The sequence below is a fragment of the Eublepharis macularius genome, chromosome 5 (assembly GCF_028583425.1).
Source record: "Eublepharis macularius isolate TG4126 chromosome 5, MPM_Emac_v1.0, whole genome shotgun sequence".
Lineage (NCBI taxonomy): Eukaryota > Metazoa > Chordata > Lepidosauria > Squamata > Eublepharidae > Eublepharis > Eublepharis macularius.
Window position 1 is genome coordinate 118,077,265 of NC_072794.1, and position 14,463 is coordinate 118,091,727.

The 14,463-nt window shown below is 46.0% G+C and overlaps 1 protein-coding gene across 1 annotated transcript in view; it reads right to left on the minus strand.

Annotated features, from left to right (window-relative positions):
• Positions 1–14,463, minus strand: part of PLXNA2 (plexin A2) — a 546,864-nt gene that overhangs the window by 361,559 nt on the left and 170,842 nt on the right. Inside the window, exon 3 of the mRNA XM_054980080.1 lies at positions 1,043–1,177. Coding sequence (XP_054836055.1) covers positions 1,043–1,177 — 135 coding nt within the window. The remainder of the gene's footprint in view (positions 1–1,042; positions 1,178–14,463) is intronic.

The window sequence follows — 14,463 nt, forward strand, 5'->3', positions numbered from 1 at the left end:
TCTGCAGGCACAGGGACTGTAGGATCTCCCCTGATTTACCCTCCTACCTGGAGCATGATCCTGGAAACATTTGTTCCCAAGGTTGATGGACTTGTGCGTACCAACAGCCGCACCAGTGGGAAGGGAATGAAATCATGTTTTTCTTTCTGTTCTGTGAATGGAGCTCTACTCACGCAAGGGACAAAAAGGGCAGTCTCATTCACTTTCCCTTTCCCACTACAGCCTCCCGACTGGTACAGCTTTTAGTACATACAAATCCCTCAAACCTGAGAATAAACTGTAAACAGTTGTGGGGGGGGGCGAAATCTGGACTGTCAGTGCTTTGATTTGCAGCCTCGAAGTCTGTATTTTGGATATCCCACTTTCAATTTAAAAATCTTGTTTTCTATTTGTATTAACAACATTGAGAAGAACCATATGGAGTAGAATTTCACCCTACCGTTATAGAGGAAGGTAGGATAGGATATTTGCAGATAGGATTTCAATACATTTACATTGCTTAACCAGAATGAGACAGACATGTAGGAAAAACAGCATCTTTCTTGACTATCCTTGAACACAGATTTCCTGAAGTGTCCTTTGCCTCCAATTATATATGTTACAATCTTATAGTTTCATAGTCTCTTTTAGAAACAAAACCTATTGCAATCCAGAAGAGCAAAAAAAAACAATGAAGGGCAATTCTATGCAAATATTACCTAGTGCCAAACACATGGGAAGGAATGAATGGATGTGGTTTTTGCTTGAGATGTGCTTTGCTAACAGACCAAACTCCAAATCCCCAAACCATATTTCATTCATAGTCGTTCTGTCCAATTTTCATTTCTTAAAGACAATAGTGTGCCAGTGAGAAGGAAAACTCCTTCTTCCCTAGAGCACAGATGGTTGTCTGTGGCCAGGCACAGATAAAAATAAAGCCTCCACTGGCACTATCCATATCTGAAGCAAATGCTAATCCAAAGAATAGCTTAGAATATGTAGTGCTTTCTCTGCAGTGGGACCAAACTTAAAAGATGCTGTGGTGTGGAAAAGTGGAGCTTACCTGTCTTTCTGACATCACATAGAGGAAATTATGATCTGTGGAAAAGGCCATGTCACGAAGGATAGAACTTCCGTCCTTGAAAACTGGCACCATTTCGTACTGAATACCACCATGGGGAGGCCCATCTGCTCGGATCTGTAAGAAAGTCAGATATACTACAGGTCATTAAGAGTGGAAGAAAATAAAGGCAAATATTAACTAACTGAACATACTTTGCGAATTGTCAAGACTAGTTTGATATTCAGAGTGTTGAATGGATTTTAATGAAAAGAGGTTATTATGACTGAATACAGATGTAAAGGCCCATGGAAAAACAAACAAACATACATTTGGGGGAGGGGGGTATTGTGGAACACTGACAACACACCTGTAAAATATTTTCTCCTTGGGAATGTGAGATGCTTTTTAGGGATTTTACTCCCAATTTTACTCACAAGAAATCTGGTCTGTATATGGCCCCTGCCTCTGGATTTAAGTATTCACAGTTGGGGCCGTGTTGGGAATTAGATATATTGACAAGTGAGCGACACACAAGGACTTGCAAGGCCATCTCGTCATCCTCCAATATTTCCTCTTTCCCTTCCCTGAAAGCCCACAGAGCCGTTCCCCTTTCCCTGCTTCTTTCTCTCCTTCCCACCCACCAGCCAACCTACATTTATCTGACCTCATATATTTAACTTTCCTTCCTTCCTTCTCCTGGCAGGCTTGCCCTATGAAACCTCTATGCAGTAGCAGCTGCTGAGCAGAAACAGGCCCAACTCAATGCTGGGCTGGCTGGGCCCAGTTGCATGATGGTAGTTGCAGCCACCAGCCTTGCCAAGTTATGTGGTGCAGCTGCAGCTGCCGGTCCCGATTGGTGTGGTCACCTAGAGCAACCCCCACAATGGTCATTGCATAAGGCATGTGGTTCTTAGAGGTACAGGCACTGCTCCTATTATTTTGGGGGTTTTAAACCCCACAATGTTTTTCTTTCTTTTGTCGTTGTTGTTCGTTTTTCAGATTTTTCTGCAAACCTGGGGGTTTTCTCAGGTTTATAGAAAGATGATTTGTCTGCCCACAGTTCCAATCTCCAACTTTAAGTATCCACAGATTGGGCCACACTGAGAACTGGATATACTGATAATTCTTGGGCTTACCACAGACATATTTTCAAAGATATTTGTATTCCTTAAATGTGTCTAATTTTGTCCACAATTAATAAATGTACTCTAATAGGTAAAGGCAGTCCCCTGTGCAAGCACCAAGTCATTACTGACCCATGGGGGGATGTCGCATCATGGCGTTTTCTTGGCAGACTTTTGTTATGGGGTGGTTTGCCATTGCCTTCCCTGGTCATCTACACTTTACCCCCAGGAAACTGGATACTCATTTTACCGACCTCGGAAGGATGGAAGGCTGAGTCAACCTTGAGCTGGCTATCTGAACCTGGCTTCTGCCAGGATTGAACTCAGGTCGTGAGCAGAACTTGGGCTCTAATATGTATGATGATAACATAGCATTTTTAATGTTGCAAAGTTTAAGTTGATATCCAACTATCCTGCTGGTCCTATGGGATTGGTTCTCTCCAAACAATTTCACTTTCATTTTCAACTTTTGTTTTTCCTGCTGCTCAGATGGCTAGACTTAAATACATTTGCTAATAATGGCATATAATGCAGCAGTTTGTAGCTCTCTCTCTCTCTCTCTCTCTCCCCCTCTCTCTGGTATGAGCTATATTCAGTTTTGCTTGCAGAACTTTTATTTAACACTATCAATCATTCACACTAATAAAGACTGGAAAAAGCATACCAGGCACACCAGTTCAGGACTGAAGCTGTCACCAGGGCCGGCGCAACCATTGAGGCGGTGAGGTGGGCTCCGCAGGGGGTGCCAGGGGCAGAGGCGTGTGCCACAGAGCTGGCATGCCTGGCCCACAGCTGCTGCAGCCAGCCAGCCCCGCACTGCTGCCACCACCGCCACATGCCCCTGGCCGGGCACAGCAGCTGTGGGCCAGGCACGGCAGGTGGCCAGGGCAGTGTGCGGAGCGCGGGCAGCTTCCATGCACTGTCCCAGCCACCCGCCGGCCAATGGGCCCAGCTTTGCTGTGTGATGACATCATCACATGGTGACATCATCACTCAGTCCGGGGGCGCGCACACTGCGTGCACACGCACGTGGGAGTGGCCACAGGCGCCAGAAACCCTGGCACCAGCAGTGGCTGTCACATTCCAATGTTATATTTTTAAAGCAGCAACAACATGATTTAGTGATCAAAAATAACAGAGAAAGCAAACAATTTTAATTTCATAAGAATGATATCTGTCTATCAGTTCTACATGTTTGAGTGTCAAAGCCTAAACATTTGAGTTGATAATCAATTGCATAATTGTACCTTAGCTTGATTAGTTAGAACTTGAATGATGATTTTACAAATCTAACTAGAAGGAGCCCAAGTTCCATTGTTTTAATGAGGCACCATCACAGAACAGAGGAGATAAACCCATATTAGACATGGGCGCGGAACGGGGAAAAAAATGAACCACGTGGTTCGTGGTTCATTCATTTTCACAGAACACAAACCACAAATTAGCCAAACTTGAGCCGGTTCTGAACCGGTTCGAGGTTCAAGGGAGCCCAGAATGGGCACCTTCGTGCTCGCAGGCAAATTAAAAAGGATTTTCCCAATGTCCAATACCCACCAAATTTGCTGGGGACATAGTCCTCACTGTCCTCTAAAGACCCCCCCCCCCAGGTTTCAGAGAGATTGAACCCCGGGAAAGGCATGATCCATGGGTCCCTCCCTTTCACGTCATTTTCTCTTCACAGTGGCAAAAACTGGAGTGTCTGCTGGAAGCTACTTTGAAGGGCTACAAACTGACCTTCCTAATGTCCAATACTCACCAAATTTGCAGCGGACATAGTCTTCTCTGTCCTCTAAAGGCCCCCCATGTTTCAGAAGGATTGAACCCCGGGAAAGGCATGATCCATGCGTCTCCCCTTTCCTGTCATTTTCTCTTCACAGTGGCAAAAACGGGAGTGTGTGCTGGCAGCTACTTTGAGGGGCTGGCCCTTTTCCTGGCTGGATGGGCCAGAGCGGGAGCTCTCTAGTTCGTAGGGACAGCTGCCAATCAAGCGTGGAGGCCTCAGATTGGGGGCAACCAAAAGACTGCCACCGTTGCCTGGCCAATGGATTGAATGGCGCAAAGTGTCTGGCTTCCTAAACCAGCAATGGAACAGAACGGTAGGAAAAGTCATTTGTTCCGTAAAAAATGTGGAACGTGTTTCTTTGAAAACAAACCAGCCATTCCGTTCGGAATTTTGTTCTGTGGTTCGTTTCGTGCCCATTTCTAACCTGTATATGTGCTGTACTTTTTCAGACGGTGTGTATCTCTATACCAAAATTATTTTAGACTAACGTTTTAACTGATATGCCAGCATTCTATGTGAAAATAATTGGAGCGGGGGGAAGCATTCAGTTATATGAGTCACTACCTGCACCCTGAAGTGGTATTGTCCAAAAACAAATCTTATTACAGTAGTAAGAATGGGTTTGAGTGATATGAGATTGATCCTAACATCAGGAAAAGTGAGGCTGCCCATCCTGGGCAGAAGATCTGACAACTACTGGTGATGCAAATTATCAGTGATTTAATGTATTATGTCATGAGGAATGCTGTTTGATTTTTCTGCTTTGGGGACCATGACCTGTGAATTGGACTCTAAAAAAAAAAATACAATGACTGCATTTTTTAAACCTGATATGGATGTTTCATTGCCTCCTAAAGTTGGCAGATTCCAGCAAACACACACACAGGGACAAACAGAGAAAGAGAGAGAGTTCTAGGCAGATAAATGAGGTGGCTGATTCCATATGAAGGCCTCCAAGTCTGTTGGTATTGGTGATATTTTAGGCTTGATTATGCAAATCTCTCCCCCTGCAGAAAAACTCTGCTCAGATTATAAGAGACCTCACTGCTCACAGTGGGAAACACAACTGCTTGAACACATCCCAGTCTCTTTCCAAATGTTAATAATTGATGGCCCTGGGGAAGAGAAGGGGAGGGATAAGCAAACAATTTACATTGTATTTTCCCCACCAGGATTTGCATATTTGAGTAGCCATTTGATTACAACATGGTGTTTACATAACACCAAGCTGTAAACATTGGCAACCATCAGGCTGAGAGATTAGACCAGCCATGTGAACCAAGGGCTCCAGAAAGCTGCCTGATGGTCCAGTGGCACTCAGTGATAGAGATGCTGTTACTTGTTGGAGAGAGAAAGTGCTGTGAGTGAAGGGGTACTTCAAAGCATATGCATGTGCTGTCATGGTAGGATGATAGGTTTGGTGGAAGGGTTGGGGGCGGGGTTCCTGTCACAAAGGAGCCATCTGCTACAGCCTCATGCCTGGCTGTCGCAGGTTATCCCATCTTGCTGCTCACTGACTCAGTTTCTAATTTCTGCACTAGGCATTAAAACTGGAAAAGAAAATACTAGAGATGAAGGGATGCAGGGGGTGAAGAAGAAGCGCAGATAATCAGAATATTTACAGCACAACTAACTTTCCTGATTGGCAAGAAATAAACATTTTATTAAAAAAACATAGCAATATGGCTAGATTTAAAAGACAACATATTGTATGTTTACACCATGTATGATAAGCAGTGCTGCACTCATTCCAAAAGCCCCCCAAACATGCTAGTTTGCAGCTTCCAGGAAAGCTGGCCACTCTGTCCCCAAGCCCTTCATACACACTCCCAGCGGCAGCCCCCTTCTCCACCCATTATTAAACCAGCTGTTTAAAGCTGTTGCCAGGACAACAGACTACCAAGTCATTCCATTAAAATGTCTGATTGTCATTTAATTAATCCTTACAGGCCAGCAGGCAATGGATTGATGGGAATGGCATTTCTTCATCACAGGATATGAGGTTATGGTCAGGACACTTTGGTCATTTCTTTTCCTTGAGCAAATAACCAAGAATCTCCAATAAAATAATAATATATATATATTTTTACCATTCAACTTGGAAAAGATGCTACAGACTCTTTGTCACAACTCCAGCAGCATCTGTTAGAATCAGACTTTTATCTTTAATTGCATTTCATACAGCACCTAGTACATAATAAATAGTTCTGGCAAGCAGCCACATTTCTGTTCATTATTCCATGACTATCCAAGACTTCTCCAAAAAGCATAGGCCACACCTGGAATACACATACTTCTAAGAAGGCATAGCAAAGGTTTTTACTTATCATACCTGGAACGTGCCATTTAAAAAATGTCAGTGTGAGAACTCTGCACTAGCCAGAGCCATAAACAGTACTGCCTTGGGTGCATTTAGATGAACAGCTATTGCATAGTTTCTGTTTTGAATGGCATCCTGTGGCAGGTATCTCCATGCAGCAAGCCATTTGTCTAAATCAACCTACTCTATAGAGAACTTTAATATTAATACAGTTTTTAAAACCCTCTGACCTTAGGACTGTGTCATATATAACAAAATTCCTACATAGGAAGGCACATCTCTATTTGTTTGTGTGCATTTATTATGTTTGTGTTCTGTCCTTGTTTCAAAGAACTCAGCATAGTGAACTTGTCCTTACAATTGCAGTCAGAGACAGAGACAGAGAGAGAACAGAGAAAGAGGGAGTAAGTGTCAGAGCTGATCAGGATTTGAACCTGGCTGTCAGTGATGCAACTTTTAAATATAGCATTTGTATTTCTTTACATACAAAATGTAATAATATATGTGCAATGTGCACATTTTAATGTGTGCACTCAAAAACTTTTTGGAAACTCTGCCAAGTGATTTGGTACTGTGTAAAGTATGTGATCACATACTTATGTAAGAAGAGGCAGGTTACTGCAGAAAAACATCTGCACATGGACAGAGCAAGCCAAACACACACACACACACACACTCTTGCACTTTACACATAACCAAATCATATCATGGACCTAGCTGCCGAGGTCCACTTTAAGCATGAAAGCGTAGCCTACAAAACTTCCCAGGGCTTCTAATTATCAATGGTTCTTGCAGACTGTTCCAATCTTTATGAGGCTCTTTCAAACAGGAATAAATTGATATACTCAACAGCAAGTGATTGGGTATTGGCTTGTCTCATTGTATGGGGCGGAGCTTATAGGCCACCAGGCAACAGTGATTTAGTAAATAATAAATTGGACATTTTAGAATATAAGAATTGCTTTGTTGGCTGATCAATTCAAAAGCCTGTTGATGCTGGAGAGGTCTCATTTTATTCAACATAAGGAGGAAAACCTCTCAGACGTCCTCACAGTTTCTGTACTTTGTCAGGGAGGGTCTGCTCCCCCTCCCTGTTTTTGACGTTGGCCACTGCTGCCTTACCCTTGCCCCTTAGAAAGGAGAGTAGCTGCTACACATTTGAAAAGGAGCACAGAAGGAGCATGGAATATATGCTCATAGATCTAGGAAAGTGAAGGTGCCAGTGGACGTGGCTCTCAAAGTTATCAGATTATAGAAGCCTTAATTAATTAACTTGGTTGCAGAGGCACTTCACTAACCATTTATCAGATTCAGAGTCTGAAAGAAACCTCATTGTACGGGAAAAGGTATAGCACAGGAAAAGGCATAGCTCAGGAAGCTAGAAAGCTATAAAACAGTTCAAGTTAAGAGGATAGAGAAGGAGTCCTGCCCTAGTACTCAGCTGTGATTCTGAGGAGTCTCCTGGGATGGAAGGCGCTTGTTTCTTCAATCAATGTTGATGTGTGTGTTTGCAAATACAGCTTGAAAAGAGCCTAACAACATAATCTGCAAATCCAAATATCAGTGCCAGCTCAGAGCATTCAAGGCCAGCAAAACACTTGCACGTGACCAAGCAGAATGTATTCTGATTTGAAAAATTTCAGTTCTTCAAAGGCATCATGGAGATTTGTCTGGCTAATACCCATACAATGCAGACTGCAGGCATAAGCTCTGCATTATCTTAAGAGATTAGCAAAATACCATATTGTGTCATGTATATGTTGCACAGTAGCACCCTGGTGATAGTGTCTGATCCATTCAAGACTCTGACACAACACAGAAGCCCCTAGCTGCTTCTTGTACCAAGTCTTCTACTCAGTATTTTACTCACCATCACAACTGTCATTTTAACTATGCTATGATGGGTCTGCATCTCCTTCCAGTTCCTCTCTGCAGGCTCTCATTAAAGGGTGTTAAATACTCTTTGTGAGAACTTTCCATGATTAAATTACCTGTCTTTTTTCATTATGAATTCTTCAGTGAGACAGAATCTCATGACAAAGTGTTTGGCGCCAGAAAAATAGCTGAATAAGTTCTTGCATACCAAGCTTCATATTCTGAAACAGCAAGATCTGCTTTTGTTAACTCCCAGAAAACCATACGATCCTTTCCTGTATGTTTACAAGTGTGAAGAGGGGGAATGGTACACAGGTTTAGGAGCCCTCTTGCAGTTTAAAGACTTGTACTTCTGTCTTCATTGTCCTTCAATATATGTCCCTCATTTCAGCAGCTTCTTCGCTTCCCCAGCAAACTGCAAATATGCAAATCAACTTAAATGTACATACCAGCCAAAATGAATAGTTAATTGATAAGGCTCGTTGTATGAGTGCAATCACCCATCAAGCTGCTGTTCTATCATTCACAAGTATGTCTGGCTAGACATACCTTTTGTACCTTACTCCCTGTGATTGGCTGTCACTCATTGGCTAAAAAGGCATACTTAATAGCCAATCAAAAATATCAATCCACCTGAAATGCATTAATCTCTCTCTCACACACACATCAGAAAAAAATGGTAGCTACATCAGCCCACAGCAAAATACAGAACAAAAGGCATATAACACCTTTATTAAGACTAACCAACATAAGAAAACACGCTGTGCAAAATTTTGAGTTTTCCAGAACTCTCCATTAGGCTGCATGTCTTTAAAAGGTGTGTGTGGGGGGGCAGGCAGAACGATAGTTCAGGCCATGATCTTAAGGGCTCGTCACTGACTTCTATGAGCACAGGGTGTGGCTAACATTAGGTTGGCATGATGTCGTTAAAAATGGAAGCCATCCAACTGAACACATAACAATCAGTAGTTGATCAAACACCTCCCTTATGCTAAACAGAGGCCAAGGTCCCTTAAAAGGCCAAGAGCAAAGGGAAAACATACTGGGTTTTAGTTAAGGCATATTAATGAAACAAATTGCAAGTTGAAAGCATCTCATCCAAGTTAGAGAATCAATAACTGTTTATTTATCTGAAGAAATATATTTACATAAGTTTAGTCGAGAGAAAGAACTAGTAACTGATCTAACTAGCTAGGATGGCTTTAGATTGAAAGTAGGCCATCTCTCTCAGGAGGAGACACCATACTGCCTCTCTTGGTGCATGCAGGGAAGAAGAGAGAGAAGAAAAGGAGAGAAGGAAGGAAGTTCCCCTGGCAGGAAGGAGACTGATAGCAGCCTATCTAACTGACTCTATGGTTGTTGCCTTCCTTCTTCTCTGCTGGCGGTCCTAAAGGCCTGAGCAAGAGACGTTGCCAGTTCCTTCTTCTAACAAAACATAGCACAATAGTAAATATTAATTTTAGTAGATAACACTAACAGTCAGTGTAAGTCAAATTGTAATATTACCAATAGAAACTTCCCAGGTTCTTTTATCTCTAGTAGAATTTCAAAGTAATGAGACAAGAGATGAATTAAGTCATGGACAGGTGAAGAAGCTTGTAATTATTAAGATATCCTTTCAGTCTGTATGCACCCAAACACGGTCATAGTTAGCAAATAGAGCATAGGAGTTATGTTTTGGCATAAGCAGGTGCTTAAGGGCCAGCAGGCTTGGTTCCACCCACTAGGTTTGCTCTTGCAAGACCCAAGATATAAGCAAAGGGCTTGATGCAGCCCCTCAACCTCTTGAATAACAACAGTGAAATTCTCCCTGCACATCTCAGCCACTCATTCATTTCTACTGGTCAGCAACTTGGCTTCTGCTTGAGATTGAGCAGCTGAAACTGAATTCCATTTCTCATAAAACAATATTGTCTGAGAACTGCACATGGCTTAGTTATGAACAGCTACATACCATTCATTTCACAGATTACAATATGGATATGTAACACTCCAAGGGTCACACCCCCACCCCCACTCATTGTTGAAGGCTCTGTTCATCCTACTTCATGCTGTATTAATTTACTGTGCAGTAGCTGGTTCTCCACAGCCAAACAGATGTTGTTAAAAATATGCTAGAAAAACATAATCATCCTACAGCAGTTACAATTTATGAAATGTCATGATGGCAGAGTTCATGTGCGTGCATTTATAGGCATGTAAACTACAGATAAGATGCATCCACCTCCCACTCAGTAATTTAAGTTCAGAGACCTGAGGAGGGAACCTAACTGTGGAGAATAACAATGCTAACAAATGCACATTAATCTTTTTTTTAAAAAAAACAGACATCCTAAAAAGAGGGACATAATAAGAATGGAGATTAACCCAGAACTGGTAAATTATTACTACTGGAAAATCTACATTTAAATGTTTGAACGTATTTTTCCAGATGACTGCAATGGGGCAGTGTAAAGGCACTGAGGTGTTAACTCTTGATATTAAAAAAAAACTAATATTGGTATGGGGGAGGGCTCTACAGGCCAAGTTTTTGGCCTTCGTTATGTAACGTGGCATTTAAGTACATAAACTAATTGCAAGTTACATCACAAAGTTATTTTTGTTGTCTGTCCTCAGTCATTTTCTCAATCTATTTATGATCGCTCAGAGGAAAGAGCAAGAACTCCCAAGTTCACATACAGAAGAAGGGAGAAATCTAATGATTTCAGAGTACCATTACTGAGGCACAAGCACAGAAGTCTCCCATCATCTTATCCAATTCTGTCTATGCATATATGAGGCCATCTGGAGCACCGGAATCTGGTGTACCTGTAACCATTTAACTTATGTTTCCTTCTTTGCTACTACTTTAGCATCAACTAAGATTGCTGTTTAGACAATATCACAAAGATAGCAGTAACTCCCTACCACACCATTGGTTGGAACTCAGTTCCCCCCCTCATCCTGTGCTCTGGTACATTAAGAAGCAATAGTGATGTGATTTAGTACCCTGTCTTCTGTGTGGGAAATTTCCCCTTTGAAATTAAAATGAAATATTAATCCTATTAAGTATGTTCCCCTTAAATCATATATATGTCTTTAAGGAAATTAATGGACAACTCTTTACATGCATATTCATTTCAAATCAGCGTATTCAATTAACTGTTTTACCTGGAGGCTCTGTTATCTCAGCATCTCGGTCACATTTCTACTATTTAGCCCTAAATTGTAGTGGGATGAAGGCGTTCTTAGTGGACATCATCTCCATTGGCTGTTGTGAGGGCATCAATGAATGGGTTCATTTTCTAAAGGTCACTAATAGGTCATCCCAGAGCAGCTCTGTGAGAATCTGCTCTACGTGAAAGGTGTGAAAAGAACATCTAAAAAGAGTACAGTGTGCAGCCAACTTCTCTCTAAAGCAAAAGGAAATCCATAAACAGAGAAGTTGTCTCATCTTACTGGAGTTTAAATACATTGGTCAGGTTCTCCCTCTTCAGCCTCTGTGTCAGGGCTTGCCGCCGCTGCCGCTGGGCGTGGCACTGGGCGGTCTGCTCCTGACGTCACAGGGGGGCCAGGGATTCTGCAGGACCCTGCTCTGTGGAAGGAGGGGCGGTATACCTCACCCAGACTCCCTCTCAGTCCACTCGCTGGCCTGCTCAACCTGGCCTGCTTACCCTCTGCGTCCTCCTTCATCTCCTCCTTCCAGAACTCTCCTCCAAACCTCCACCCTTGCATCTTACTGCTCTCACTCCACATCATCACTCCTCACTCACACCCACCACCACAGGGCTCTTCCCAGCCAGCTTTTATAGGGCTTCCTTCTACTGCCCCACCCCTCTTCCAGCCTGGCCTTGGGCTGCACCAAGCAGTTGCAGCTGGGGTAGCTGATCTGGCCCCACTGACCAGCACCAGCTGTGCCTTGTTCTCTGGCTGCCCAGCCTCCCTGCCTTGGCTGATTGCTGAAGGCATGTCCAGCTGCAGTCCCCTGGCTAGCAGCCCAGCCTCCCTGGCAGAGCTGATGGCTGAAGGTGGGTCCAGCTGCGGCTCCTTGGCTGGTTGCCCAGGGCTTCCTGCAGAGTGCCTCCAATAGCCCCACCTGGAGTGGCTTGGCTTTTGGCAACTCCTGGGCCAGGCTACTATTTTCTAGCTGGGGCATGGCTTTGGGTTGTTGGGGCTGCTGCTGCTTCTCCTCCTCAGGTAAGGTCTTTGGGTGGGTGACTGCTGGGCTCCCAATCCCTCTGCCCTTGCCCCCTTCCGCCTTGCCTAGCCCCCTTTCCCTCTCTAGGGGAGTGGGACTCGCTGGCCTCTCTCTGTCTCCCCCTGCCTCCTGAGGCCCTGGGCTTTTGCTCCTTGCCCCTGGCACCGGCAGGTTCTGGCTCCATTTGCCTGTGGGAGGGGTTGACCTGCTATCCCCCAGCTGCCCCCTCTGCCTGCCAGTCAGACCGGTTGACCTGCTGTCAGCTGGCTGACCAGTTGACCTGCTGTCTGCTGGCTGCCCCCTCTGTTTGCCCGTCAGCCCGGCTGACCTGCTGTTCCCTCCTACCAAGTCTGGGGGCTGGGACCCAGACCCCGGACACACACCCCCCGCTTAGCTTTGAGTTGTGGGGGTCAGGGTCAGACTCAAACATGCGGGACATGAAGTCCGCATCCACATGCTGCGCCCCCTTGCGGTACTTGATGGTGAACCGGAAGGGGAGGAGGGAGAGGTACCACCGCAGCACACGGGGGTTGTGTGCCTTCATGTGGTGGAGCCACTGCAGGGGCGCATGGTCCGTTAGTAGGACAAAGGGATTATTGGCCAGGTAGTATTGCAGGGCCCCCACTGCCCACTTGACCGCTAGGGCCTCCCGCTCCACTGTTGCATAGCGCCTCTCTGCGGGCTGCAGCTTCCGACTCAGGAAGAGGATGGGGACGTCGGTTCCGTCACGTTCCTGAGTCAGGACTGCCCCAAGGCCGGTGTCAGAAGCGTCTGTGGCCAGCGTAAAGGGTCGGTCAAAGTCCGGGTTCCACAGGGCTGTGGAATTAGAGAGGGCTGACCGCAGGTCCTTGAAAGCTGCTTCTAGTGCTGGGGTCCACCGGACTTGGTTGGGCAGCCCCTTCTTTAAGCAGTCTGTCAGGGGGGCGGCTCGGGAGGCAAAGTGGGGGATGAACCGCCCGTAATACCCCAGTAGTCCCAGGAAACGTCGGACCTGCTTCTTGGTCCGGGGCTGGGGGGCATCAGCTATTGAGGCCACCTTGTCTGGTGGTGGGCGAACTCGGCCTCCCCCGACCACAAAGCCCAGGTACTGGAGTTCCTGGAACCCCAGGTGGCTCTTCTTTGGGTTAGCCCGTAGTCCGGCTCGCTGGAGGGCCCTCATGACAGCTTCCAAGTGTTGGAGGTGGGTGGGCCAGTCCGGGCTGAAGATGATGATGTCATCTATGTACGCCATTGCATACGCCCGGCACTCTCCCAGCACTTGGTCCACCAGCCGCTGAAACGTGGCAGCTGCCCCGTGTAGACCAAACGGCATCTTCTTGAACTGGAAGAGGCCTCGTGGGGTGGCAAAGGCTGTCTTCTCCCGGTCCGCTGGCCGCACGGGCACTTGCCAGTAGCCCTTCGTCAAGTCTAGGGCCGACAGGTAGCGGGCGGACCCTAGGTGGTCTACCAACACATCTGCTCGGGGCATGGGGTATGCATCGAACTGGGCCACCTTATTCAGTTCGCGATAGTCGATGCAGAATCGGGTGGTCCCATCCGGCTTGGGCACCAAGACTATCGGGCTCCTCCAAGCGCTTCGCGAGGGCTCGATTACCCCAAGCCTGAGCATCTCGTCGGTCTCCTTCTCCACTGCCTCCCACCGCTTCCTGGGGATGGGGCGCCAGGTAGCCTGGGCTGTCTGCCCCGGGTCCGTTGGAATGGCATGTTGGATCAGGCTCGTGCTGCCCGGCCTGCGGGAGAAGACCCCGGGAATCCGAGCCCAGAGGTCTTGTAGCTGGGCCCTCTGAGCTGGGTTGAGCTGAGGGTCCACCTTGGGCTCCTCAAACTCCGGGGCATCAGTGGTCCAAGGCAGCACACTGTCAGGGAGCTCTAGCGGGTCCTCAGCCACGCCGCACTCCTCTTTTGGGCGCTCGTGCCACTGCTTTAGGAGGTTCACATGCAGGGTCTTCCGCCGACGCCGGCCGACCCCACACTGGACTTCGTAGGTGGTGGGGCCCAGCACCCTTCGAATCTGGTAGGGACCCCTCCATGGGTCCCCTTCCTCTCTTGGGAACACCGAGTGGTGCACGAGGACCTTCTCTCCGGCCTGGAAAGTCCTCATCCGCGCACCCCGGTCATAGGCGGCCTTTTGCTTTGACTGGG